Source organism: Patella vulgata, chromosome 5 (genome assembly GCF_932274485.2).
Source record: "Patella vulgata chromosome 5, xgPatVulg1.2, whole genome shotgun sequence".
In the NCBI taxonomy this organism is placed as follows: domain Eukaryota; kingdom Metazoa; phylum Mollusca; class Gastropoda; family Patellidae; genus Patella; species Patella vulgata.
The window spans coordinates 60,295,675-60,321,956 of record NC_065883.2 but is presented as its reverse complement, the minus strand read 5'-3'; the positions used below and the strand labels follow the sequence as shown (position 1 = coordinate 60,321,956).

General features: G+C 38.2%; 1 protein-coding gene and 1 long non-coding RNA gene across 2 annotated transcripts in view; one reads left to right on the top strand and one right to left on the bottom strand.

Annotated features, from left to right (window-relative positions):
• Window positions 1–1,244: 1,244 nt before the first annotated feature.
• On the bottom strand, window positions 1,245–25,810 carry LOC126821731 (carbohydrate sulfotransferase 1). Its single transcript, XM_050550220.1, has 4 exons — window positions 25,573–25,810; window positions 7,175–7,301; window positions 6,479–6,758; window positions 1,245–5,932 (listed from the first exon to the last, which is right to left on the bottom strand). Exons 1-4 carry the CDS (start codon window positions 25,597–25,599, stop codon window positions 5,134–5,136), a joined length of 1,233 nt encoding a protein of 410 aa, XP_050406177.1. The 5' UTR covers window positions 25,600–25,810; the 3' UTR covers window positions 1,245–5,133.
• LOC126821741 (uncharacterized) overlaps window positions 24,230–26,282 on the top strand; it is a 40,551-nt gene continuing 38,498 nt past the window's right edge. The window contains exon 1 of the long non-coding RNA XR_007680479.2: window positions 24,230–24,368. This is a non-coding gene — a long non-coding RNA (uncharacterized LOC126821741). The remainder of the gene's footprint in view (window positions 24,369–26,282) is intronic.

Below are 26,282 nucleotides of genomic sequence, written 5' to 3'. Positions count from 1 at the left end.
GACACAGATCACTAAAGATTTCCCCATTGACTCCAATGTTAATTCTCGTATCTTAGACCGGCTCTAACTTTTTCCCAAATTTTCGTTGGGTAGAACGCTTTCTACCACAGATGGAGCAACATGTGGCAACCACTTGCCCAAAAGCACGTATGAGGTTCTTCATGAAAAACTTGAGATACACAAGCTGGAAGTAGAGACAAGTAAACATGCAATTTCAGGCCCTACATTTCAACGTAACCAACCTCTCAACTCTTAAAGTATCCTTCCGCATCAAAATTATGAATATTCACCAAAACCTGGCAGAAAATGTATTTTCAAACCCTTTTCCTCAATTCTACACCAAAAAGTCAACAAAAATCGCCATGCAAAAGGGGGAAAAAGGAAAAGGGAGAGGAAGACTAAAAATAGCTTTGGCCCTTGGGTGACGGCGTAGGGACGGCGTAGGAATATTTGGTGATCTGTGTCCAAATCACAAATTTTAACTCTTGAGGTTAAGTTTATATGCCCACAGATTTTCACGAAATTCGAACTCAACTGACATTCTGGTGTAAAGGTGATATATCCGAACGTTTGTTTAAATCGGATAAAAATTGTGACCGCAGTGGGACCACAAGCTAAAAACGCGATTTTTCGTACAATCAGGGGCCATGATTCAGGAAGTTACGATCCAATATGCGCGAATATCGACAGGAACCAAGATCGTTATATAATTGGGTTATAAACATGCATATCACGTTTCGTAAAAATGCGATGAAAATCAGGGGCCATAATCCACGAAGTTAATGTCTGATACATGCATATATCGAAAGGAACCGCGATTATTGGGAAGATATAGGCCTAGGCCTATATTTCAAGTTTCGTTAAAATTGGATAAAAATTGTGACCTGTAGAGTGTCTACAAACAAATTGTGGACGTACAGACGGACGGACAGGGGCGACGGCAAACTACGTCCAGTGGGAGTATAAAAACAAAACTTTTATGTCTTCGTTTAAATGATTATCTATATTATTCCATAAATCTTTAAATGTATATCTAATAAATATCTATACATAAAAAAATTAAAAATATGTTCAGTTAAACAATCAACCACTTTTTCTTCTTCATTCTGATACATCAAATTATAAGCTAGCTGTTTGTGGTCTGCCTTTAATAGGCGTCTTCAAATGTTATAAAACACAATTTAAAAAAACCAAAAAAAACCAAAAAACAAAAACAAACAAATAGTCCACTTAAAACAAATTCAACCACTTTTACTTCTTTATTCTGATAGACATCAAAGCATAAGTCTTCAGATGTTATAATATACATACATAATTAAACATCAGTAATAGTTTTATACATACAGATTAAAATAGATAAAGTACTTCCTTGTTTTATATATACACTATGTTTATACATGTTTACCAATCCTAAACTTTTGTCGAACAAAGGTTACAAATATTGGAGCATTCATTGACAATTTATGTATGGACACCTTCTTTTACTATTATTCAAGTGACAGATTAAACATACATTATGCAAGAGCTAAATCTGCCTATTGCAGGTCTTTCTTTGTGCCTAATAAGTAACTTACCAAGACCATGATTAACTCACGGCTCCATCGGATAGTCTAGATTTTCAATAGATTTAAATACGATTTGCGGTTGATGATTTAACGTAAAACTGGATAATCGTAACAAGGGTAGGGATGATAATCAAGACTACACAATAACTGTATATGGGCGATAACTCGGCCCAGAGTGAAGTAATTTGACTGAAATTTTCAACATATTCCCTTGTCATTATCTATTTTTAACTATTATAGTGAGAACTGTCAGCTCTTTATCTAATCTTACATAATGCCCCTTTACCACATTTTTATACGTTATCATTGGACAAGTATTAAAGGTGGTGTCTCACCTTGTGCAAAGAGTAAAAACAAATGGCACACTCCATTGACATTATTTGGCGTAGTGCTGACTCTGGACTCCCATGAATTGGTCTGAACAACGGGTGTCAGAATTAATAGGAACTTTACTCCCTGCCATACCGGAAGTGGAACGAGAGGCGGACAATACAGATGACACCAGGAGTGACTATAGTTATAACCAGGTGTTCTGGTTGTTTTTGACGATGATGCTTGGAAAGTAAACCAGAGAGACGAACCCTTATAAGTACTTATCTGATGGTGGTTAACGTACTCATTAAGCGGTGGACACACTAGCCGAATGATTCGGCCGAATCAATCGGCGTCGAAATTCGCCTAGTGTGTCCACTGTCATTCGGCCGAATTTCTATTCGGCCGAATGATTCGCCCGAATCAAACAGGTTTGATATATTCGGCCGAATATTTATTCGGGCGAATTATATTCGCCTGGTGTGTCCGCTTCGCCGAAGCATTCGGCCGAATATAGAATTCATTAGCCAATCACCACTCATATCGAGAAGTCACATGCTAGATTGAAGACATAGACGCCGTCATGTTTAATCATGTGACGTGAAAGGTGATGCAATCGGCAGGCTAAATCGGGCGAAGCATTCGGCTAGTGTGTCCACCCATTCGGCCGAATAAAATTCGGCGCCCATTGATTCGGCCGAACGATTCGGCTAATGTGTCCACTGCTTTAGGTACTCTATGCATATAATTCTACGCATTTAGTATTCCCAATACTTGATCCTACACAGTCTGTGATATCATGTTTGATACTTACATAGACAGTTGTTTTGCCTTATAGGGACTAATCTTTAAAACGATATACTGTGATATATTTCATAAGGGGGTATTATGCAGTCGCCAATGTCCGTTCGAAAGACGTCCGTTCACATTTGTTTGTGGACACTCTACAGGTCACAAGTTTATCCGTTTTTGATGAAACTTAAAATATATGTTTAAATCCCAAAGATCTTCGATGGGTTATTAGCACTGATTGTACATACCCTCTTCACTACAGCCACTTTCCTTACAACGCGGCATATTTAAACCATGAGAGTCTTGGGGAGAAAGGCACTGCCCCCCACCCCCGCCCGGGAAAATGAAAACTGACATGAAATGAAATGGGATTTAATTTATTAACATCGTACTTTTCTGCACTAATGAGAGAGATAGAGAGAAATGTGGTTTACGTCCACTCGACACAAACTAGGTCATTTCGGGCATATGGTTCAGTTTTATTTCAATAATTCGCCTACGCGTAGGGTCTTTAGCAGTGGGGGGAAACCGGAGGACCCGGAGAAAACCCACGATGTTGGAAAGACGATCCTACTCCTTATCACGTACAACCGGTCAATCGAAACCACGCCAGTTGACTCAATGATAGACCTTATGATGAAGCGCGCTAACTTTTCGGCCATCCAACTCCCCTCTGCCCTAATGAACCCCAAAGAGCGGCATTTCCGCCTACTTTTCATCGAATTCCGGCGGTCATGGATTCTCTGTTTATGGGACCTCGGAAAATCGTGAGAAACTTTCACAGCCAACCACTTGGTTGGTGACCCAGCGCCTTACTCAATGAGTAACCCTGGTCATGTTAACTAGAGAAACAACGAGAGAATTGTCAAGTGTTTCTCTATCCAATCACTGTAGTATACTAGACAAGATAATAATTAGAAATTTTAATGCCGCAAGTGCCTGTGACTGAAATGTTCTACTGTGTGTGAGATACCAATGGCATTATGGAATGAAATTAATGAAATGTATGTCGTCTGGCTCTGTAAATCATCACAAATGAGATGAAATGGCGATGCTTTCCTTGATGCATATACCAGTATTTTCTGTCCAAATATACTGTACAGTGGTATCATGCCATCTTCCGCATAGTATATCGAACGAAAGAGTACTTTCTTTTATTTAAAGAGATACTATTTAGGAGCTAAACCTGACTATTACAGGCCTTTCTTTGGGCCTTTAATGTTATATAAATTATTAATTAGACATTTATTAACATGACAAGGCCATAATCGGATTGTAAGTACATTTGAGGCAAAGACTCGAATAACCAATACCGTGGTTACGATAATAAACAATCAATGCACACATCTTGTCAAAACTACAAACATTGATAACTTTGCTCAGAATAAAGTAATTTAAATGAAATTTTCGATATATTCATTTAGCATTATGTATTTTTTGACTATTATAGCTTTGCTCAGAATAAAGTAATTTAAATGAAATTTTCGATATATTCATTTAGCATTATGTATTTTTGAACTATTATAGCAAGAACGGTCAGTTCTTTATCTAAATCTTACATAATGTATCTCTAACATTATCAAATTTGTAGTCTTAAGCCTGGTTACTATATGCAAATAAAGTACATGTATTCAAATGGCCGTTGACTGACAATGATTACATGTCTGTTATGATGCAATTTGTCTGTAAAATTATTCTAGTATAGATTACAAGAGATGTCTATTCCAAAGCGTATGTGCCATCAATGTCCGAAATTTGCCTCTGCTTGTTCCCCTCTAGCTAGTAGTCTTTTAGCTGTAACGCATCGTAAGAACCGTTGCCCAAGAATCTTAATGAATTGGCTACATTGGGTATCGAAATATCGTAGGTTATGATTGTATTGGGAACAATGACTGGGTTTATAAGTGGCGAAAATTTTCTCGACAGTACAATTCAGCCTTCTTATAGCATTTGTCTTCGTAATTAACACATTTGTCTTAATTAACACATTTGTCTTAATTAACACATCTGTCTTCTTAATTAAAACATCTTGTCTTCTTAACTAAAACATTTGTCTCTTATTTAACACATCTTTGTCTTCTTAATTAATTTTTTTTTATGTTTCAGTCACTACATCTATTTTAATATATTATTATCTCGGTTCGACATAAACAGATTATGAAACTTCACAGAATATCAGATAACAGCTACAAAGTCAAAGCGACGACGACAAATCAACGCCAAACAAGATGACCTTATAGAACCACCTCAGGTCTATGGATTTCAACAATATTGTCCCGGAGATATTCCAGATCCTCGACTTAAACGATTTCGAGATTGATAACGGAATAAACTAGAGTGCTTGATTATCGGGATAGACTAGTGTGCTTTAGACAATTTAAAGTAAAGAATAACCAATTTGTTGCCACGAATGGTCGCCCCGTTTCGATATCCTGAACACAAAGACGAAAGGCGTAAATGTCGTTTATGGCGTAAATTTCATTGGTTTCTTAACCGATATTTTCATATTTTTCATATCGTTTACGTTTTTTAATGGGAGATAACCAAGTTTATTGTAGACTGTTGAGCAAACATTGTCTATCATTGTAACCACGTCAAATTTTAATTTTTGACGCCATTTGTACGCGGTTGCTATAGAGCTATTACGGGTTGTACAAATTACACAGTTATCAGGGTGGCCTGCCGATGTTATATTCCATATATAGTCCCGAATTGATGACGTCATATTTAAACCTATAAATTTGTAGATCTCGTCTGTAGCTTTTATAGGCGCTTCGGCTATATCTTCATAACGGACAGTTTTAATTCTTCCAGGGAAAACTTTATAAAGTTCAGTCGATGCTTTCAAATCGTCAATAACGCGACTGCAAAATTTAACCGTCGCGTTGATAGCGTCTTTTATTTTGAATTCGCCGACCGTTTGTTGAGAACGAAGTGTTCCACGGGGATCCCGAATTAAATGTACTACTTTTAGAGTAGGGAACTTGGTCATCAATGGTTTTAACGACTTCACACTCATTCGAATAGTTTTCATCACTGACACTTTAGAATTGGCGCATGCATTTTGAAACAGGGGCAAGCAACTCGCAGTTCCCATCACACCTTGCGAAATTTTCAAACATTCCAAATATTTCTTTGTTGTTTTGCTACCACCGTAGTGGTATTGCCTGAGCGTATGTATATCTATATCGTAAGAGTTGCATGTTAACATTGATTCCATGAGTTCCCGTGCGTTAAGGTCATATCTTTTGGCAGTATTTTCTCTGTAATAAATAAAAGAAATATAAATAATATACCATTTTAGTCAATAAATTTATAGAAAATGAATTAACCCGTTTTGAAGATTTCCCCTTTGTGAAAATTGTTGGCTTTATATGTGTTTCCGGTAAATTCAGATTATGTGGTCACTCTGTCCGTTTTAACTGTTTTTGTTAGAGACAGACACGCTATGTCTCGAAAAATAGATAGTCATAGACAGCAGTTAAACGGAAAGGAAAACTTGAGTACTAAATGCCCTCAAGAAATCTGATCTCTATCGTAATAAGACATGGGTCCAATCATTAATTTAGGGGACACGGGGCCTGAAATGGCATGTACGTCCTGTGCTTTTCGCACCTTGCGCTCGCGAATTGTCACTACAACACTTCAATATGAAAATCGAACTCCGGACCTCCTGGTTAGTAAGCCAGCACAGTAATCACTGAGTCACCCCAGCTCCCATAGAAGACAGACCTTATGGTCTAGCTAAAGCACAGACATTAGACCCCCCCCCCCACAAACAAACAAAACTGTAATTAATTAAAACTTACTTATCTGGTTTATTAAAGTACGTTAAATGAGTCTCGGTCTTCCTTAATTTAGCCAGAGTGTATAACGGTTCATAGACATAGAAAACATCGGGACTTTGCTGTATCAGATCACCAGTTAAAGAGGATCCACTCCGCATATAAGTTAAAATTATAACCATAGTTCTAGGTTTTGTGGAGAGAAATAATGACCTGCTTGTATTATTAACTGTAGTTTTAACAGTTCCATCATCTATCAGACTACGAGATAAAAAAAAATTCTTGGACGTGTTTAGATCTCCACCTGAAATATGAATATGGAACAAATAAAAATAAATTAAAGATGCAACATCTTAGAACTTAAGCTGACTATGGCTTGTCTCTTTTCTTGCTGCAAATGTTATATAAATTATTATTTAGATATTTATTCACTCTTTAGATCATTGACTGGCTAAGGTATTAAGTGGATGAGACAATGTCCGCCATATCTTCCCTAAACGTTAATCTGGAAAATCGAGACTTCTTTCTTTTTTTATCGTAGCATTGGTACTTGACCGAATTGGTCCTAGTTTTAATAAGTATAATTGGCAGAAATACAAATGAGGTGGTGGTGTTCGGAGTTGGGGCGGCGGGGTGGGAGCTGGATACGAACCATAAGCTGGAGATCATACCCTGTGGATTCTTCAAAAGTTTACTAGAAGGGCAATTAACACTTCTTACCTGATTTTGAGAAGAGAAACAGTGTCAGTAAAGCAAAACAAATTAACACTAATTTTAATCTCCAAATTTTTCTGAACCAAAACATATCGTTGATACACGGGCGTGTGACACGAACAGCCAACCTCTCCTGAAATGGAAGAATAAACCGATTTTCGTAGGATAATACACTGGGCAGGATATGCTTACACTGGTCCAGATGTTATCTCCTCCATTTAGCTGAAAATGATAACTATTTTCTCGCGTCAAGAAACGTGTGTACTGGGCCCGAGTCAAGTTCTCGCAGAAGAAAACTTTTTCTTTTGTCAATCGGCAAACATATCGTAATCTGTGTGCACTTAGAAAGCGCCGTTGTGTGTTTTATTTGGATTAAACGTGCGCTGTCACCTACTAGACAACCGTAACTTATTAAAGCTAATAGGAACTAGTCCCAGGCCGAAATCAGTGGATAACCGGTAACAGTGAGACAATGGCCCCAGCAGACGATTAACGAGTAGAAAGGACCAATCTCACCTATCGTCTTGTCTGTCCCTAAAATTTAAATGAACTTGAATTTGCTAGGTTTGGTTTAACGATGTTTAAACACTCTAATTATGCATTTTTGCTCGGTCGGTCTAATACGATTGGATGCAATGGCAGTATTACACGACACGCCTAATCACTTCATACGTTAATAAATAGTATTTAAGTAGCTGATATTAGACATAAACCTTATCAATTGCGTATTCAAGATCCAGATGCACTCTCTCTTCATACTAGATAACCACCCAATCCCTTTTACATATCAACAAAAAAATTGCATGGAAGACATATCTTATCAATCAAAAACACACACGGAAAATAATTCTCTTGTTTCCGCGCCAATGAAGACATACGCGTACGAAGACCCATAGTTTCAATAAATCTTTTACCATCATACCAGCAATCAATTAAATCACTTCTTTTTGGCATAGATAATCTGGTTGTATCTAATAACGTCATTAAAATTGTACATGAATACTTCGATGTTACCAGACACTTCGATATCTGATTCTATATTTAAAGAACCTTTTGTATCATGTTATAAAACACCACTTCCTCATCTGTTTTAAATAGTGTGTATATAACTTATTCAATCTATATGATTTTCATCATTATTTTATAGTATGTACATAGCAGATTTGTATATTATATGTTTTATATTCCTTGTATGAGGAGAGGGGTGATATTATGGCGTTATATTCGATTCAAAATTCTAACGTGCTATCGTCTAATTTCTAACTTCTGTTCATGCAATTTTTAACTTCTATTCTTGTAATTTCTAACTGCTATTCGTGTAATTTTAAAATTAAGACAATATATTACGGAAGCGTATAGGGGTCATGCGAAATTTTGTAGAAGACCTCAAGATCCTGCGATCCTGTGATACTTTCTCGAGATCTCAATTTAATGTTCTCGAAATCTACTAATAATCTTCTCGAGAATCTCCCATCCTGTGTTAACGATCTCGAGAATTCGATTTAATGTTCTCGGGATCTTGCAATCCTGTGTAAATTTTCTCGAGATCTCGGGTATTTTTATGTGTGCGCGTAGTTTTAACGTATTCTCAGCCCCCCACAAGCTGTCGTTTCGGAGTTGAATCCCGCCCCCTCCCCACACACACACTTTCCCGAAAACCTTAATAGCACGATAGAGCCTACAGTTTTTAACGGATTTGTTTCAAATTTAGTGTAAAGCATTGGGGCCATGAGAGGACGGTCCCTGTCGCTTCTAGCGCACCTTGTCGTTCTGGAGTTATCTCGCTGTTCCGAAAAACTTGTTAACGCAATAGAGGCTACAGGACCATTCAATTTTCAGTACTCCGCAAACTTCTGTACTCCGCAAACCCCCTTTGTCCGTATTTTTTTTCCAAATATGTGACTATGAGAGGACGAACCCTATCGATATTCAGCATTTTGTGACCTTCTGTTCCTTAATATACCCCCGCCTCCGCCCGCTCCCTGAAAGCCTTGTTCACGTCATAGAGGCTTCACTTTTACAATTTTGTGTGAAGCTTTGGGGTCATGAACTTTATTGATATTCAATGTATAGCGAACTTCCGTTCCGGAGTTATACTCTCCATTCTTTGAAAATCTTGTTTTTAACGGATTTTCGGTATTCAGTGTTCCGTGACAAGGATGCCCCCTGTTATTTTTCAGAGATTAGTTTTCCTTTCGAATAATCTGCTGTTGGGGCATAGATGCTGCGTGGGCGTATCTCCACATTTTGGTTGACTATTGTTCAAATTTCTTTTGAATCATTAGTGTCATAAGCAGAGGAACACTATTTATTTTAGGCGGAACAATGAACCTTATTGATTTGCGGCGCTCCCTGACGTTTTGTTAAGGGGTTATTCCTATTTTCCAGTAAACCATGCAAAAAATGACATTTTCAATTAAACGTCACCCACACTTTAAATTGAAATAATTTAACAAACATGTCTGTAATTCAAAGCTTCACACATTAAAGCTAACGTGGTAGGGTTTTGAATTTCATATTCGGTGTGAAGTATTGGGGCCATAAGACGATAAACCCTATCGATTTTAATCATATTTCAAATTTAGTGTAAATCATGGGTACTCTATCGATTGTCTGTTTTTTCTTTCATAAGTTTTCCTTTGTAACAAATGTTAAGAGTATTTTTTTTTATCAAATTTGGTACGAAGTATTGGGCCAATGGTTGCTTCACAATGTGGAGACACGATCATATAAGGTTTCATATTAACTCGGGATCTCGAGAAAATTTACATAGGATGTCAATATCTCGAGAACATTAACTCGAATTCTCGAGAAAATTTACACAGGATGTCAGTATCTCAGGAAAATTATCAGGGGATTTCGAGAACATTAAATTGAGATCTCGAGAAAATTACCAGGTGATCACGGGATTTCGAGAAAGTATCACAAAATCGCAGGATCTCGAGACCTTCTACAAAAGTTTGCATGACCCCTATACGCTTCCGTAATATATAATCCAACTTCTTTATTTGTCCAGGATAAATTTTAATTCTATTTCATCTTATTTATATTATTTAAACGAAAAACGTCTTCTTCATTGATACTTTACACGTTTAGCATGAACATCAACGAATTTAGAATTTTTACATTTATGCCTAGCAACCGTCATTATGAAGTTTGGTGTCGCCACTACGTGCTCATTTGGCGATTTGCCACCTGGTCGGGACCATTAGGTCCGGGGTTCGATCCAGCGTAGTTTCCCCTTTTCAGTGGGTATAGGACGGAGAAGACAGTGTCTAGTCGTTCGAATGGGACAAAAGCCGAGTTCCAGCGACTGTTGGAAATCGAAATCAGTGTAAACCATAGCGCCGCTGTCGTCCGTCTTCAGTCGGCGCAGAAGAATTGGGTGTTAAACCCCATTTTACCCCCCCCCCCCCACCATATTATCATTACCATGATTCTTATTTTATTCCGGTTAAAATGTCTTGTTGGTCTATACATGCAGAATCCTTATATGGGATTTGACTTCTGCTTTGACTTTGACGTCTTAGCTGGTTGGATAAAAACAATATTTTTGATTTGACGTGATTTAACTGTACAGAAACACCGTGCATGTTCGATTTTGTATTTTAACACTACGGCATTGGTATTGTGGAGCAATGGAAATTGCAAATTTTAATTGTAAAACTAAAAAAAGTATTTTGAACTGCTGACATATGCATTTTGGACGATGAACGTTGAAATAATAGAAATGAAAATGAAATGAAATGGAGTTTAACGTCCTACTGTTCTGCTCCTAACCTGGGCTAATGAAGACGGGCATACGCCATACAGTGTGCCATACGGCCTACTCTTATATCGAATTCCAACTGCCAAGGGATCTTTTACGTGCACGCCAATGTGTACACGGGACCTCGGTTTTTCGTCCCATCCGATTGAAATCATAATGGCAATGTTATCCTTCCATAGTTTTTGTGAGCAACTGAGCATTTTATTATTTTTTTTTTTTAAAAAAAGCTTGTACAAATATAAGCGACATTCGCGTAATAAAAAAGACAATTCCATATCGCCACCTGTAGAGTATTTACTGATAAAAACTAACAAAAAGTGGGTGTGATACAACACCCCCGGGGGTCGGGACATGCACCAAAATTAATAGTTGCTATCCTTACAGTATAAGGAATAAATATGCCAAGTTCCAAGATGATCCATTTAGAATTCCAGTATGTAGACAAAAAAACCCCACAAAAATTGGGCATGACTGCCCATGAGGGATGAACATAGACCAACATATACAGGTACAACCCTATGCTGGTCATTCCGAATTGGATCCAAATCTGTTAATAATTGCAACCTGTATATCATTTAGAGACAAAATATCAACAAAAAGTGGGTGTGGCGCCGTCGAAAGGGCAGGGATGGGGGTGGAGGAGGGGGTCGTGCACTAACATCAATAGTTGCCGTCCTTAGGGTATAAGGAATAAGTATACCAAGTTCCAAGATAATCCATTCAGAATGTGGCCTTCGGGCGCTAAAGGCAAAAATTGGGCGTGGCTCTGCCCCTGGGGGTCAGGGCATTCACCAGCTCTGCCCCTGGGGGTCGGGGCATTCCCCAAAATCAATACTTGACGCCCTTGGGATATAAGGAATATATGCAAAGTACCAAGCTGATCCATTCAGAATTGCGGCCTGTAAACCATAAACACAAAAATTGGGCGTAGCTCTGTCCCTGGTGGTCGGGACATGCAGTTGTCATCCTTAGGCGATAAGACGATCCCTTGAGAATAGTGGCCTGTAGGCAATACACAGAGACACAAGGAAAAATGGGTATGACTCTGCCCCTGGGGGTTGGGCAATCACCCAAAACCCCAAGAGGGGTCATCCTTAGGGCATAATGAATAGGTATGCAAAGTTTCAAAAGGATCTGTTAAGAATTGCGGCCTGTAGACGAAACACAAGACACACAAACATTGGCGTGGGTCTGCCCCAGGGGGTCGGGCAGGCACCAAAAATAATACAGGCCAGCCTTAGGGTATAAGGAATAAGTATAAAGAAGTTTTCAAAACGATCAATTAAGAATTGCGGGCTATAAGTGACACACAGACACACAAAAAGAAAATGGGCGTGGCGAAATGAAATGAAATAAAATAAAATGGAGTTTAACGTCCTACTGTTCTGCTCCTAACCTGGGCTAATGAAGACGGGCATACGCCATACAGTGTGCTATGAGGGAAATTTTGCCCGGACAGCGGCACTACGGCCTACTCTTATATCGAATTCCAACTGCCAAGGGATCTTTTACGTGCACGCCAATGTGTACACGGGACCTCGGTTTTTCGTCCCATCCGAACGACTAGACAGCTTTCCATGTCAGCCCCTCCGTCCTGCATCACTGACAAGGGAGAACCACGCCGGAAAATCTGGATGAACTTTCTCGGCCAATGCAGGGATCGAACACCCGACCTTCAGGCTAGAATGGGCGTGGCTCTGCCCCTGGGGGTTGAGCATTCACCACAAACAATATGGATATCCCTTAGGATAGAAGGAATAAGTATGCAAAGTTTCAAGGTGATACGTTAAGAAATCCGGTCTGTAGATGACAAACAAATAAATACAAGAAATGGGCGTGGCTCTGTCACTGGAGGTCGGGCATGTACCAAAAACAATAGGGTTTAAGGGTATAAGGAATTCATATGAAAATTTTCCAAGACGATCGATTAAGAATTGTGGCCTGTAGGCGACACACAGACACACAAAAAGAAAATGGGCGTGGCTCTGTCTCTGGGGGTTTGGCATGCACCCCAAACGATAGGGACGTTCCTTAGGGTACAAAAAATATGTATGCAAAGTTTCAAGATGATACGTTAAGAAATGCGGCCTGTAGACGACAAACAAACAAATACAATAGCTGCTTGGAATATCTGGGTGAGCTGTTCCCAGACTCACCCAAGGCTCTCTTTTTAACCCCCTAATTTCTGCACGTCATAGACAGCCTTGACGTTAATTTCCATCCCAAATATGGAATAAATCTCTTTATTTCACAAGACCAGAGGTAGAAACATTATCTAGAATTTGGTCATCCAATCATAGGTCAATAAACAGATAGAATTTGATGGATATTTTGACAATGGTTATGATTTTACCTTAATATCACTGGTTTTTTTATGTATGAATATATACTATTCAAAAAAAGTAGGGGATATTTGATTTTTAAGTGTTATTAAAGTCACCTAATGAAACTGACGAAGAAACAAATGACAAAATGAAATGAAGTTCACATTCATCGATTTATTCCAAATGATCGTTAGACTAAGTAAGGCACAGACTGACCATTATAAGGGTAAAATGATACCCGGGGTCAAACAGCAAAGTTACCACAGCATCACAACCAAGTCAGTAACGGGTAAATCCTCCTCTGTTTGCCAAACAAGCATTGATCCGACGTGGCATACTCCTTATGAGACGTCTAAGGTCATTTTGGTCCAGATTGTCCCATTCCTGTTGCAACGCAGCAGCAAGTTCTTGGACATTGGCAGGACGTTGTTGACGTTGACGTAACCTCTGTCCAAGCATGTCCCAGACATGCTCGATGGGGGAGAGGTCGGGACTCAGTGCTGGCCAAGGTAATGTGGTGATGTTCTGTTGTTGGAGGTAACCTGTAACGATCCTGGCCCTGTGACATCTTGGGTTGTCATCCTGGAAGATGAAACGGCGGCCATGACGTCGTGCGAACGGCACAACATGGACTGCCAAGATGTTGTCCTGGTAGCACTGGCCTGTAACACGCCCTGCAACAACATGTAAAGCCGTTCTTCCAGCAACAGTGATGCCTCCCCACACCATAACAGAACCACCCCCAAATCGATCATGTCTGATGACGTTAACGTCTTGGAAGCGCTCGTTTCGACGACGCCACACCCTCCTACGTCTGTCCAAAAAATCAACAGTGAACCTTGACTCATCTGAAAACATCACATTGCTCCAGCGTCGATTATCCCAGTGTTGACGATCCCTACACCAACGACGTCTTGCCTGAATGTGATGATCTCTCAAACAAGGGATCACGCGAGGACGTCGGGCGCGAAGGTGATCCCTATGCAGTCGATTCCGAATCGTCTGGCCACTCACTCTCACACCAGTGTCTGTTTGAAGACGAGCGCTGATCTGAGTCCTGTACAGATTGTGTATCACGGTATCTGGACCATAGCCTGCTTATGACAGACTGAGAAACATTCATCGTCCGCGCCACAACCGCCTGTGTTGTGCCGATCTGTAGCATGCCAAGGGCACGTAACCTTTCATTTTGGGTAAGCCGACGCATATCAAAATTTGTTTTCTGGTCACTAAAACAATTAAACTGATGTTTCCACCCTGGAATTCAATGCCACAATGACTGTAACATTCAAAGTCAGAGTCGTGCAAATCTTGGGTTGGACCCCCATGATGATCCCAAGCATCACCTGCATTCCATGCGGTAGCTATTGGTGCGTTTGGGCGTCACATGTAACTGGAAATGTTTCTTCTGTTAGGTTCCATAGTGACTTTTTTCTTAGTCATTTGCATATTTTAGTATTATGCCCCAAAAATCAAATATCCCCTACTTTTTTTGAATAGTATATATTCCCGTTCATTAGGTACGGGTGATTTGACTCTATATACAGGCCTTCCCTCGTAGTATAAATGTACATGTACTGTCGATTACAACCGAGCGAGACTCAAAAGCGTGATACGGTGAAGTAAATAAGTAACCACACTGATCCGCAGTGAATATTCGCTAGGCCGCGACAATCACTGATAAGGATGACATCGATACGACTTAATGAGCCACAAATATGAACTCTTTTCCTCCGACAAATTAAATTCTAAAACATTTTTTTATGTATTAGAAAAATAAATAAAGACTTTTGAAGTATTTGTAGGTAAAAATTGTTTAGTGTAAATTGGTATTAAAATGAGTAAAAGGCTCCATTATGTTCGAATGAGTAACGTCTTATGTAAACAATGCACGCGCCATTGAGCCAATGATTGACGCCGCGTGACATGGCGTCATGTGTTGAAGACAGTCATCTTTTACAGAGATATTAGAAGACTTTCGTAATACTCTATGAAACAGATTGATAAGTAACCTGCAGTAAATAAGTAACCGAGGTAAGTTTAAAAAGGTTGTCAAGCCGTATAGGCAGCTTGCATACAGTACCTATAGGGTAATCCGCCTCTGACTACTTGCATAAAGTACCTATAGGGTAATCCGCCTCTGACTACTGTACCACCACTTTAAATCTCAGTGATATTTTATATGATTCTTTCATCTTGGCGTTGGGAAATAACGCAGATGACTATGTTTACTTTAAAATTCACCAAGTGACACGCAACAAATATCTCTGTTTCAATATACACAAATCAAAAGAACAAACAGTTTTCCTTTTATAGAAATCTCTAGCAGACGATCAAATAGTTCAAGAAGGTTCAAATGCCTAAATCACTCAAAAAATACAAACGAGTTTATTACATACTTATCTTACGACAACAACAGTCCTTTGACAATCGTGATCATTATATTTGGCCAAATTTTACATTTCAGACCTTGGAAGTTTTAAATGTTTAAAAAAATTTATCCAGAGACAGTTCAAAATAGGAAAATAAACAAAACATACCAAACCATAAATACTTAATCGAGATAGATTTCCTTTTCTAAGGCAGCATGTCAACAAATGTTATGTCACCCTGAATTTTGAGTGCTATATACTGGTCATTTAAAGTTGTATTCCCTTTGTCACCCGGGTTCTCATTAGAAAATAAAATATTGATAATTATGCCACCATATTCATATATACTCAAAGCCATTAAAAACGCAATGCCTAATTCGTGAAATATTTCTGGTAAACGTTTTCTTGGGCTTTCCTATCTTATGGCACATAGGTGAAAGTTGTGATGGGTCTCTTTTTGTGGAGTTCTGGGTTTGAACCCAATATCAGTTCTCGGTAATGAACTTTGTTCGCGCAATCCCGATTCAACCTCAGTTTTCCTGATCAACGTCACCGTATCTACGGACGTAGACATGAACGCTTTGCTCGTAACCCGATCGAACACCTTTGGGATGAACTTGGACAACAGGTTCGAACTCAAGTCGTGCCCCCCACGAACTGTTGCAGAATTGGCACAGGCACTCCAAAATCATTGGCAAACAATCCCACAGCGTGTAGTGAGACATCTGTGCCAGTCCATGCCAAGGCGACTTCGGGCATGTGTAAGAGCTCAGGGTGGACATAGCCGATATTGACTTCAGCTGACCCCTGCTTTGTTTTATGGTTCTCTGACGTTTCGGTTTTGTGCATTTGTAGTAAATTCTTTCATGGAATTATCCGCCTTGTTATCTCGATATTGTCAATTGTTACGTACATTTGTTAAAAGTTGTTGCAGTAAATAAACTATTGTACGTTTACTAATGACTTTCTTTTTATAATTGTAATCCCCAGGAAATATATCGTTAAGCCACACCCCCGTATATCAACGTTTCTGTGTTATTGCCTGACCCCATTAATATTATCAGACGGAAAATAAACCATGTCAAACCATCCAATGCCATCAAAGAACAGTTTGCCCCATCATCCGAATTTGAATTTGGATTGGGATAGCAACGTTTGTGTTATCCCATTGCCATTCCCTCCGTCATGGACCACGGACAAGGGGAAACAATGTCGGAAAACGCCACCGTGGCTCCCTATTAATCCAAGAAAGCTCCGGACAAAAGAATATATAAAATATTTTTTCTTTAGTTTTATTTTGTAGACTGCTAATTCACTTGACACGCTTCTGTGTTTCCTGTTTTGTCGAAAATTGAATTGTGGTACCTTTGTTGTGTCTATCGCATGTACATTCGGGGTTGGTTGTGAAATGGCAGCTTATGCCCAGTCGACAGTATTTTCTACACAATTATTCATGAAATCTTATCGCGTGAGCCGACGACTGGGAACTAGTGGAAACACTCTGCTAGTCAAAGACAGATATTCTAAAGCGCCTGATCATACCTATTCAGGCAAGAGACATGGTTGACTATACCATTCTTTTACTGATGAAGTAATTATTGCCTAATTCTATTACCTCTCTTGCGCTGTATCATAAGTCCTGTCATTGAGTCAACTGGCGTGGTTTCGAATCCCCGGTTGTACGTGACAAGGAGTAGGGTCGTCTGTCCAACCTCCGGTTTCCTCCCACTGCTAAAGACCCCTACGCGCAAGCGAATTATTGAAATAAAATTAAACCATATGTTAGTCCTGAAACGACCTAGTTTGTGTCGAGTGGACGTTAAACCCCATTTCTCTCTCTATTACCTCTTCAGTTCCACAGTCATCACCACTGACAAATGGGAACTGTGTGTTAAACATCACGAGGACAGTCATTCCCTCGACCGCTCTATAGGCGGTGAGGGACAAGGTTTTACCGTATTCTAATTGCAAAAGAAATCAATGCAGTTTGGTTCAATGATACATAATTATACTATATGTCATACAAAATCATAGCCTACTCACATTAATTCGATTATCCATTTCATGACCTGCAATAGGCACATTTAGCTCTTGCATAATGTATGAAAAGTTAATCGTCATTTTTCCAAGATGGATATGACTTTTAATATGTCATTTACATAATTTTCGATGTCGCCGGGTTCAATACCGATCTCAAAAATGAATTTCGAGAATCTATGATGGCAGAAATTCAAAATGTCCGCCAAAATGAAATCCAAAATTGCTGAATTTTAATAAATCGTTATTTTCTTCCGTCGGATATGGCTTGTAATAATTATCTCATATATTATGTGTTTTCGGGATGCTGGGTTCAATTCATATTTCTGAAATCAATTTCGAGAATCCGTGATGGCAGAAATCCAAGATAGTGGAATTTTAATTAATCGTCCTTTTTTCCGTTGGATATAACTTATTATGTCTTATATATGGTTTGGATGTTGCTGAGTCCAATTTCTACCTAAAAGAAACTAATAATTATTATGAATAGTCCATATGGTGTAAATTTAAAACGGCAATCAAAATATAAACCAACATGGCGATGTTTGCTCTTGTGGATATTACTTGTAAAATAAGGTTTTTAGGGTTACTGATTCAATATATTGGGTTCAAAACTTAATTTCAGATAGGATTGTCAAACACCAAGTGTGCATAGGCTAGAAATATCAAGACAAATTACGGAAAACATTTTTTACGGTCAGTTTTTCAAAAGCAAGGAGAGAGCCCCACCGGACCCCCAAAAGAGTGTCAACCCGTTGTGGTCTTGTTTGTTGTGTAGAACATGATTCATGTTAAGAGCAGTGGAACTGGAAAAATCAAGTACATCATCACTAAACGAGTTATTACAACCTCTACAAGGTAAAAGTTAATTTTGATACAATGTATTTAAAATCTTTATACATGTATTCCATAAATTGTTGTATTTACACAGACTTCCGACTGCCATCCTAATATACTATTCAAAAAAAGTAGGGGATATTTGATTTTGGGGGCATAATACTAAAATATGCAAATGACTACGAAAAAAGTCACTATAGAACCTAACAGAAGAAACATTTCCAGTTACATGTGACGCCCAAACGCACCAATAGCTACCGCATGGAATGCAGGTGATGCTTGGGATCATCATGGGGGTCCAACCCAAGATTTGCACGACTCTGACTTTGAATGTTACAGTCATTGTGGCATTGAATTCCAGGGTGGAAACATCAGTTTAATTGTTTTAGTGACCAGAAAACAAATTTTGATATGCGTCGGCTTACCCAAAATGAAAGGTTACGTGCCCTTGGCATGCTACAGATCGGCACAACACAGGCGGTTGTGGCGCGGACGATGAATGTTTCTCAGTCTGTCATAAGCAGGCTATGGTCCAGATACCGTGATACACAATCTGTACAGGACAGACCACGCTCAGGTCGACCAAGGGCGACAACTCAAGCCCAGGATCGATTTATCCGTACCTTGGCCTTGAGAAATCGTGTCATCACAGCAAATCAGATCAGCGCTCGTCTTCAAACAGACACTGGTGTGAGAGTGAGTGGCCAGACGATTCGGAATCGACTGCATAGGGGTCACCTTCGCGCCCGACGTCCTCGCGTGATCCCTTGTTTGAGAGATCATCACATTCGGGCAAGACGTCGTTGGTGTAGGGATCGTCAACACTGGGATAATCGACGCTGGAGCAATGTGATGTTTTCAGATGAGTCAAGGTTCACTGTTGATTTTTTGGACAGACGTAGGAGGGTGTGGCGTCGTCGAAACGAGCGCTTCCAAGACGTTAACGTCATCAGACATGATCGATTTGGGGGTGGTTCTGTTATGGTGTGGGGAGGCATCACTGTTGCTGGAAGAACGGCTTTACATGTTGTTACAGGCCAGTACTACCGGGACAACATCTTGGCAGTCCATGTTGTGCCGTTCGCACGACGTCATGGCCGCCGTTTCATCTTCCAGGATGACAACGCAAGATGTCACAGGGCCAGGATCGTTACAGGTTACCTCCAACAACAGAACATCACCACATTACCTTGGCCAGCACTGAGTCCCGACCTCTCCCCCATCGAGCATGTCTGGGACATGCTTGGACAGAGGTTACGTCAACGTCAACAACGTCCTGCCAATGTCCAAGAACTTGCTGCTGCGTTGCAACAGGAATGGGACAATCTGGACCAAAATGACCTTAGACGTCTCATTAGGAGTATGCCACGTCGGATCAATGCTTGTTTGGCAAACAGAGGAGGATTTACCCGTTACTGACTTGGTTGTGATGCTGTGGTAACTTTGCTGTTTGACCCCGGGTATCATTTTACCCTTATAATGGTCAGTCTGTGCCTTACTTAGTCTAACGATCATTTGGAATAAATCGATGAATGTGAACTTCATTTCATTTTGTCATTTGTTTCTTCGTCAGTTTCATTAGGTGACTTTAATAACACTTAAAAATCAAATATCCCCTACTTTTTTTGAATAGTATATATTGTAGTTTAATTTTCTAAATAAGACATTGTTCCTGACCATGTTTAATGGTTTATTACTTTATGTACATTATATGAATTGTAAAATTTTTAGTACAAACAGTACTTAATCTTACTTGCAATATTTTGGGAGATGTTTTATAATATATGTTTTAGACATAACTATAGAAACAGTTGATGCATGGATTGAACAAGAGAAAGCAGAATCCAACTTTATCATAGGGCAACATTTAACAAATTAAATATAGTAATTATCAAATTGTTAACATTAATTCTAACTCTCATCACTTTCACTTTATCATATATATAACAGCATAATATACTGTTTAAATATAATGGTCGTACACAACTCTTTGGATTATTTTATTTGCAAAATAAAGTCTGATTTCTGAAATAGATATTATAGGTAAAATTAATTATATTTATGATATGTTCGTTAAAAAAGTATTAAAATTAGTGTTACTTTGCTCTTATTTTTTTAACAAATTTTCACAAGTTGATTTCCTTTATTTTGTTAATGTAGAATGGTAATGAACTGCTCTTTTCATTTTCTTTGTTTTATTTGTTTCGTTTGAATTTGATTTATCAGTTTAGTTTTTGATTGTTTAATTTTTGTTAATGAAGTTGATTCTTTTAAACTTCGTTTTTATTTTTGAACTCTACTTGGTGTAGGTGTTCATCAGGTAATACCTCGACTGAGTTCAATATAGAGATTAGCCGGTTGATTTGTTGGATATAAACCTTTGAAGTATATGTTTGTGATATGCGCTTAGAAACACTTCACGTGTAATGAAGCGCTATATAAATCGAACAATAATAATAATAATAATTGTCTTGCTTATAATCACAGTGTTAGACAATAAATTATATTCTTCCATAGAACTGAGTATTATAATTATAGAATGTAATGATATTGCAATTTATATTTCGTCTTCGAATCTCTCTCTGGAATCTTGGAGGGATTTCGGCAGATGTCATAGGTAGATTTTCTTACCTCACTGATTTTAGAGCTCATTGTGCGTAAGTCACGTCGAGTAAATCAATATTATTATTTGTACAATGATCCGATTATAGTTTTGAATTACACACTGTTAACTTATGTTCCTATACATGGAATAAAACGTGCGAATCATTGCCACCGTGTTGGCCACACTACACCCTCATCATATACATATATGTGTATGCACCTAAATGAGCAGAAAAATTGTCTCAGATTTTACCAGATTCTCCGGTAATCCCCTAAACCTCTGGTCAAACTTGACGATGCCCCAACCTTGGTAACCAAGCTGCTAAAATTCCCGAACATGCCCTGGTTGGGTGCAACTTCAAGGTGAAATTGTTGTATTGTTCTATTAGTTTATTCAGATTTGGTAACATGAATTTACTCACCCCGCATAGTTATGAATTTTCTTGTTTCACTGGACTTGGCTTTTATAGATTGAACACTAAGTTTGCGATATTATTGTTGGCGAAAGCGGGCGCTAAGCCTAACGCATGAACAAAAAGCGGAGATGAGGTTTGAATCGGATGATCTCAATTATTCCTTAAAACATAGTAAAGCTTGAAATATGCCAATTAGCGTTAGATAAAAAAGATATATACCCTTAATCCCGATGCCGATAAATGTATAGGGTTGTGTGGACCATGCTTGAGGCGATTTGTAACATATCTGAGACACGATATATGTTTGATACTGGTTAAGAACAAAATCAGAACACGATTTCTTTCTGTCTATCTTTGGAATAACGTGTATTTGTTGCACAAATTATTTAGGATGTGTATTCTAAACGACTGGATATACCGAAACAACATTTAACTCCGGCGAAGATGGTGCAAAGACATACCAAATGAAGAAACAAAAATTGCACTAAAGAAAAAGAACGCTTAACAGAAGTTCGGATTTCTTAAATTAATTTTTAAACCCGAAATAGAATTCAATAACCCCGAAAACCTGATTAGATTTAAAAGCAATGGTGCCATTATGGATTCTATTTTAATTGCCGTCTTCAATTTACACAGTCTAGGCTGTTCAAAGTTAGATTTTCGGGACGAAATTGAGCTCTGTAACTACAAAAACCTTATATAAGACATATTACAAGCCATATCCAACGAAAGAAAATGACGATTAATTAAAAATCCGCCAATTTGGACATCGATAACCATGTTAAAGACATCCAACAGGAAAAAATGACAATTAATTAATTGACTTTTTAATTTCTGCCATGTTGGATTTTCCAAATTCATTTTTAAATTCAGAGACATCGAAAACTATATAAAAGATATACATGTAGTAAAAGTCATATCTTACAAGATAGTGACTAGTTATGTATGGGGACAATGCGATTTTATTTTCATCACCAAACTTGTCAGCCACTTTGAAAGAAATGACTGGCGCAATATGAAAAATACATTTTTTGAAATTTGTTTGGTCAAACTTGTTTTCTACGGTACATATTGTTTCTATATCTAATTTTCATTGTAAAAATTTAAAAAAATCTATTTATTGTCCCACCACCACTAAAACGCACTGGTTACGAGATACTTCCTTGAAACCTCCGTTGAATTATGCTAATTACGTCATTTCACCTTGGTCGACTTCGGCCGAATTTGAGTATGATGTCTGATGATACCCAATTGCATTGGTTTCTATTGCAATTTGTTTGAGGTTACTCCACTTTTGTCACACCTAATATACATGTACTACCATACGTCATCGTATAACCTTCTACAGTACATGCATAGCGCAGCATTCGGCCCTGGGAGGCACTCAAGGTGCGATAAGGGCATTCAAATAGTTTGTATAGTCTCTGTGGCACAGGGTCCATTGTAGCTTATATCTGAGAATATCTCTAAACGGTACTTCGATGTTTTGTTTGGACTAACAAATCCACCACATCCTTATATAAGTTAGTGACGATCTTGTGAATGTTCTGTTTATGAATCATGTACCCCACCCAGGACTCCAGATCCTGCTTAACGCTATAATTACGTGACTGGCACAATATAGGTCTATTATATAAAACTGAATAATATCATGAATGAGGACGTTTGTACAATTTGACACGATACTTTGTTGTGTCTCTTTAATGACAAAGGCATCGTGATTGAAGACAAAACAAGATATCAACATGGTGACAACAATTAAACTGTACACTTGTTGTTCAACACACATAATTCAACAACAAAAGAAGAAAACACCACAAAGGATGAAGTAGGCGAAATCTACGTCCAGTTGTACTTCTCCAGACATTTGCATACACTGTTCAAATTTACACACCAAACAATCTAAACAAATCAACATCTTTGTCTCCCTTCATTTTCATCTCACCAAGCAAATACACTTTTTTTTACTGTCAGTAGAATAAATTGTGAGATATAACAACTGGTTTTAATGATATCGGAAGGAAATTGAATATACATACATTTCTTAGTGATTGATTTTATATGACATTTCCAATATACATTTTGACGTTAAACCCCATTTCATTTTATCCCCCCCCCCCAAAAAAAAAACAAAACCAACCCCCCCAAAAAAACAAAAGACAAAGTGTACAAATGCACTATTTAAAATGTATTATCATTTTGATATTTTGAATTATGTATTCGTAGCTTTCATAAACTTACAGCAACCTTTGCCAAAATTACTTTCTAACTTGAGCTGTTGTCGAGAAAAAGACAATGTTGCATGTCCCTATTTTTAAAAGCATTTCACATTTATCAATCGAGCTTCATTAAAGTTGAATCATACGTGGCTATTAATATTATCTTATTAAATTATTTATTTGGCAATTTAACAAAATAAGTATCTTTACTGGTGTGGTTTCGAATCCCCGGTTGTACGTGACAAGGAGTAAGGTCGCCTGTCCAACCTCGTGGGTTTTTCTCCGAGTCCTCCGGTTTCTTCCACTGCTAAAGGCCCCTACGCGCAAACGAATTATTGAAATAAAATTAAACCATATGTTAGTCCCGAAATGACCTAGTTTGTGTCGAGTGGACCTTAAACCCCATTTCTCTCTCTGTCATGAGACACCTTTTCAAATGCGAAAATGTTTAAAAGTTAACCTATATTTCTGTCGGTGCAGAAACGTATGACGCTTAACACCATTTTTTTTTTTCTAATCCATATTTACTCTTAAAAGGATTTAATGTATATAATCTTTTATATGTAGATGACAAAGTGGGTGTTATTTCCGTGTTTACTGAAAACCGTCAATATTTACAAAGGTATGTTCAATTCCATTCTGTATTTACAAAAACATGTTTAATTGAAATTTCATCGATCTATGATGTTCACTATTTTAAAATCCCATCGCCATTTTCTTGTTGGTGAACAGAATTAATTGGCATATTTTAAATTCGAATCAAAGCTATGTAGGTGTTATCTAGAGTTGGTATTTTGATTTTGCTTTCTTAATCAAATTATGGTAAATAATAAATCTGAGTACATTAGCGTGGATTAAACCGTGAGAAATTTGATATTTTAGCGAAAAATGCAAATTATGCATCATTACTTTAATTAATCTGGATATATGTTGAAAGATTTCAATGACGATATAATGTTGAAAGATTTCATTGATGCCATAAATGGGGGGGGGGGGATGGCCGAATGGTTAGCACGTACGCGCTGTATCATAAGGCCTGTCATTGTGTCAACTGGCGTGGTTTCGAATCCCCGGCTGTACGTGACAAGGAGTAGGGTCGCCTGTCCAACCTCGTGGGTTTTTTTCCGGGTCCTCCGGTTTCCTCCCACTGCTAAAGACCCCTACGCGCAAGCGAATTATTAAAATAAAAATTAAACCATATGTTAGTCCCGAAATGACCTAGTTTGTGTTGAGTGGACGTTAAACCCCATTCCCCCCTCTCTCTCTCTCTCTCTCTCTCTCTCTCTTTGATGCCATAAATGACGATATTAAATTGTTAGACGGCACCTGGGCTTCAAGGGTCTAATTTGCTTTCTTAATTAAATGTTAATTCATCAATCTAAGTACGCATATGGATTGGTCCGTGAAAAATTTGATGTCGTAAGAAAAATGAGAATCAGCAGCGTTGATATATAAAACAAGGCCACGTAAGATGTTTCATTATCCTTAATCCAAGGTATAACACATTTTGTATATGAAGTATATCTACGGACGGTTATTGCAAGATACATCATTATGGTTTAAACAATATTTTATTTCGATTACATGAGTATATACAATACTGATACAAACTTATATAAATTCATGTCCCATGATTTAGTACGGCTAACATCTTTACAACTATAAACCAACAAGGGAAATCCTAGATATTTTAAACTCTAGCATACTTTGCCGTAATATATAAAATTACCATTTGATAGTCACGAAAAGCAGTGCAATTTTATTATGCGCGTGCAATTATAATCAAATACGTGTCTTAAATCTAAGTAGATATAAAATTGACTTACCATAAATTGTTTGACTCTAAAAATCATTAAATTGATGTAGTGCTAGCGCGCATGACGTAATAATATCGAGACTACATAATATCCTATATTCCGCTAAAGGGTTTCAGCTGATCTCAACTCAACAGAAAGAATGACATTGAAAGTTAATAAAACGTTAACATGGAGACAGAAGTAGAAAATCTATCTGTGTCCTTGCCAACTTTTACCGGGAAGAGGATTAGTGAGAAATCTAGTGATAGACGATTTGATAAACATTACCCACGAGCCACCGTTATAGGGGAATGCTCTCAAACTTAAAGTGGCGTGATCGTGAAAATACAACTATATGAACGCAGTCAAATTATAGTTTTGGTTCACCATTTTTGTAGGATTTATCATTTTAAAGTATTCAATGAACATACATGCCTGACAATTTTGTAATCATTATTCAATAAATTAGACCAAAGGTGCAGCATTCAAAAACGAGTAGCCCCACCCCAACGCCACATACTCCCACCAAAGCTGCGCTTCTGGGGTTGAAAGATAGTTTCTTTTGGATTCTTTAATTGACATTTTAGAAATCCGACAAACGAGCTACAATAAGACAAAATGAGTGCATGCTTGATTTCAATACCCTCCTTCTTACAAGACACCCAACAACTTACAGCAACTCGGGATTCGATTCCACATGCCGGATTCTTTAATGCATGACATCAAGAGTAAGTGATTTA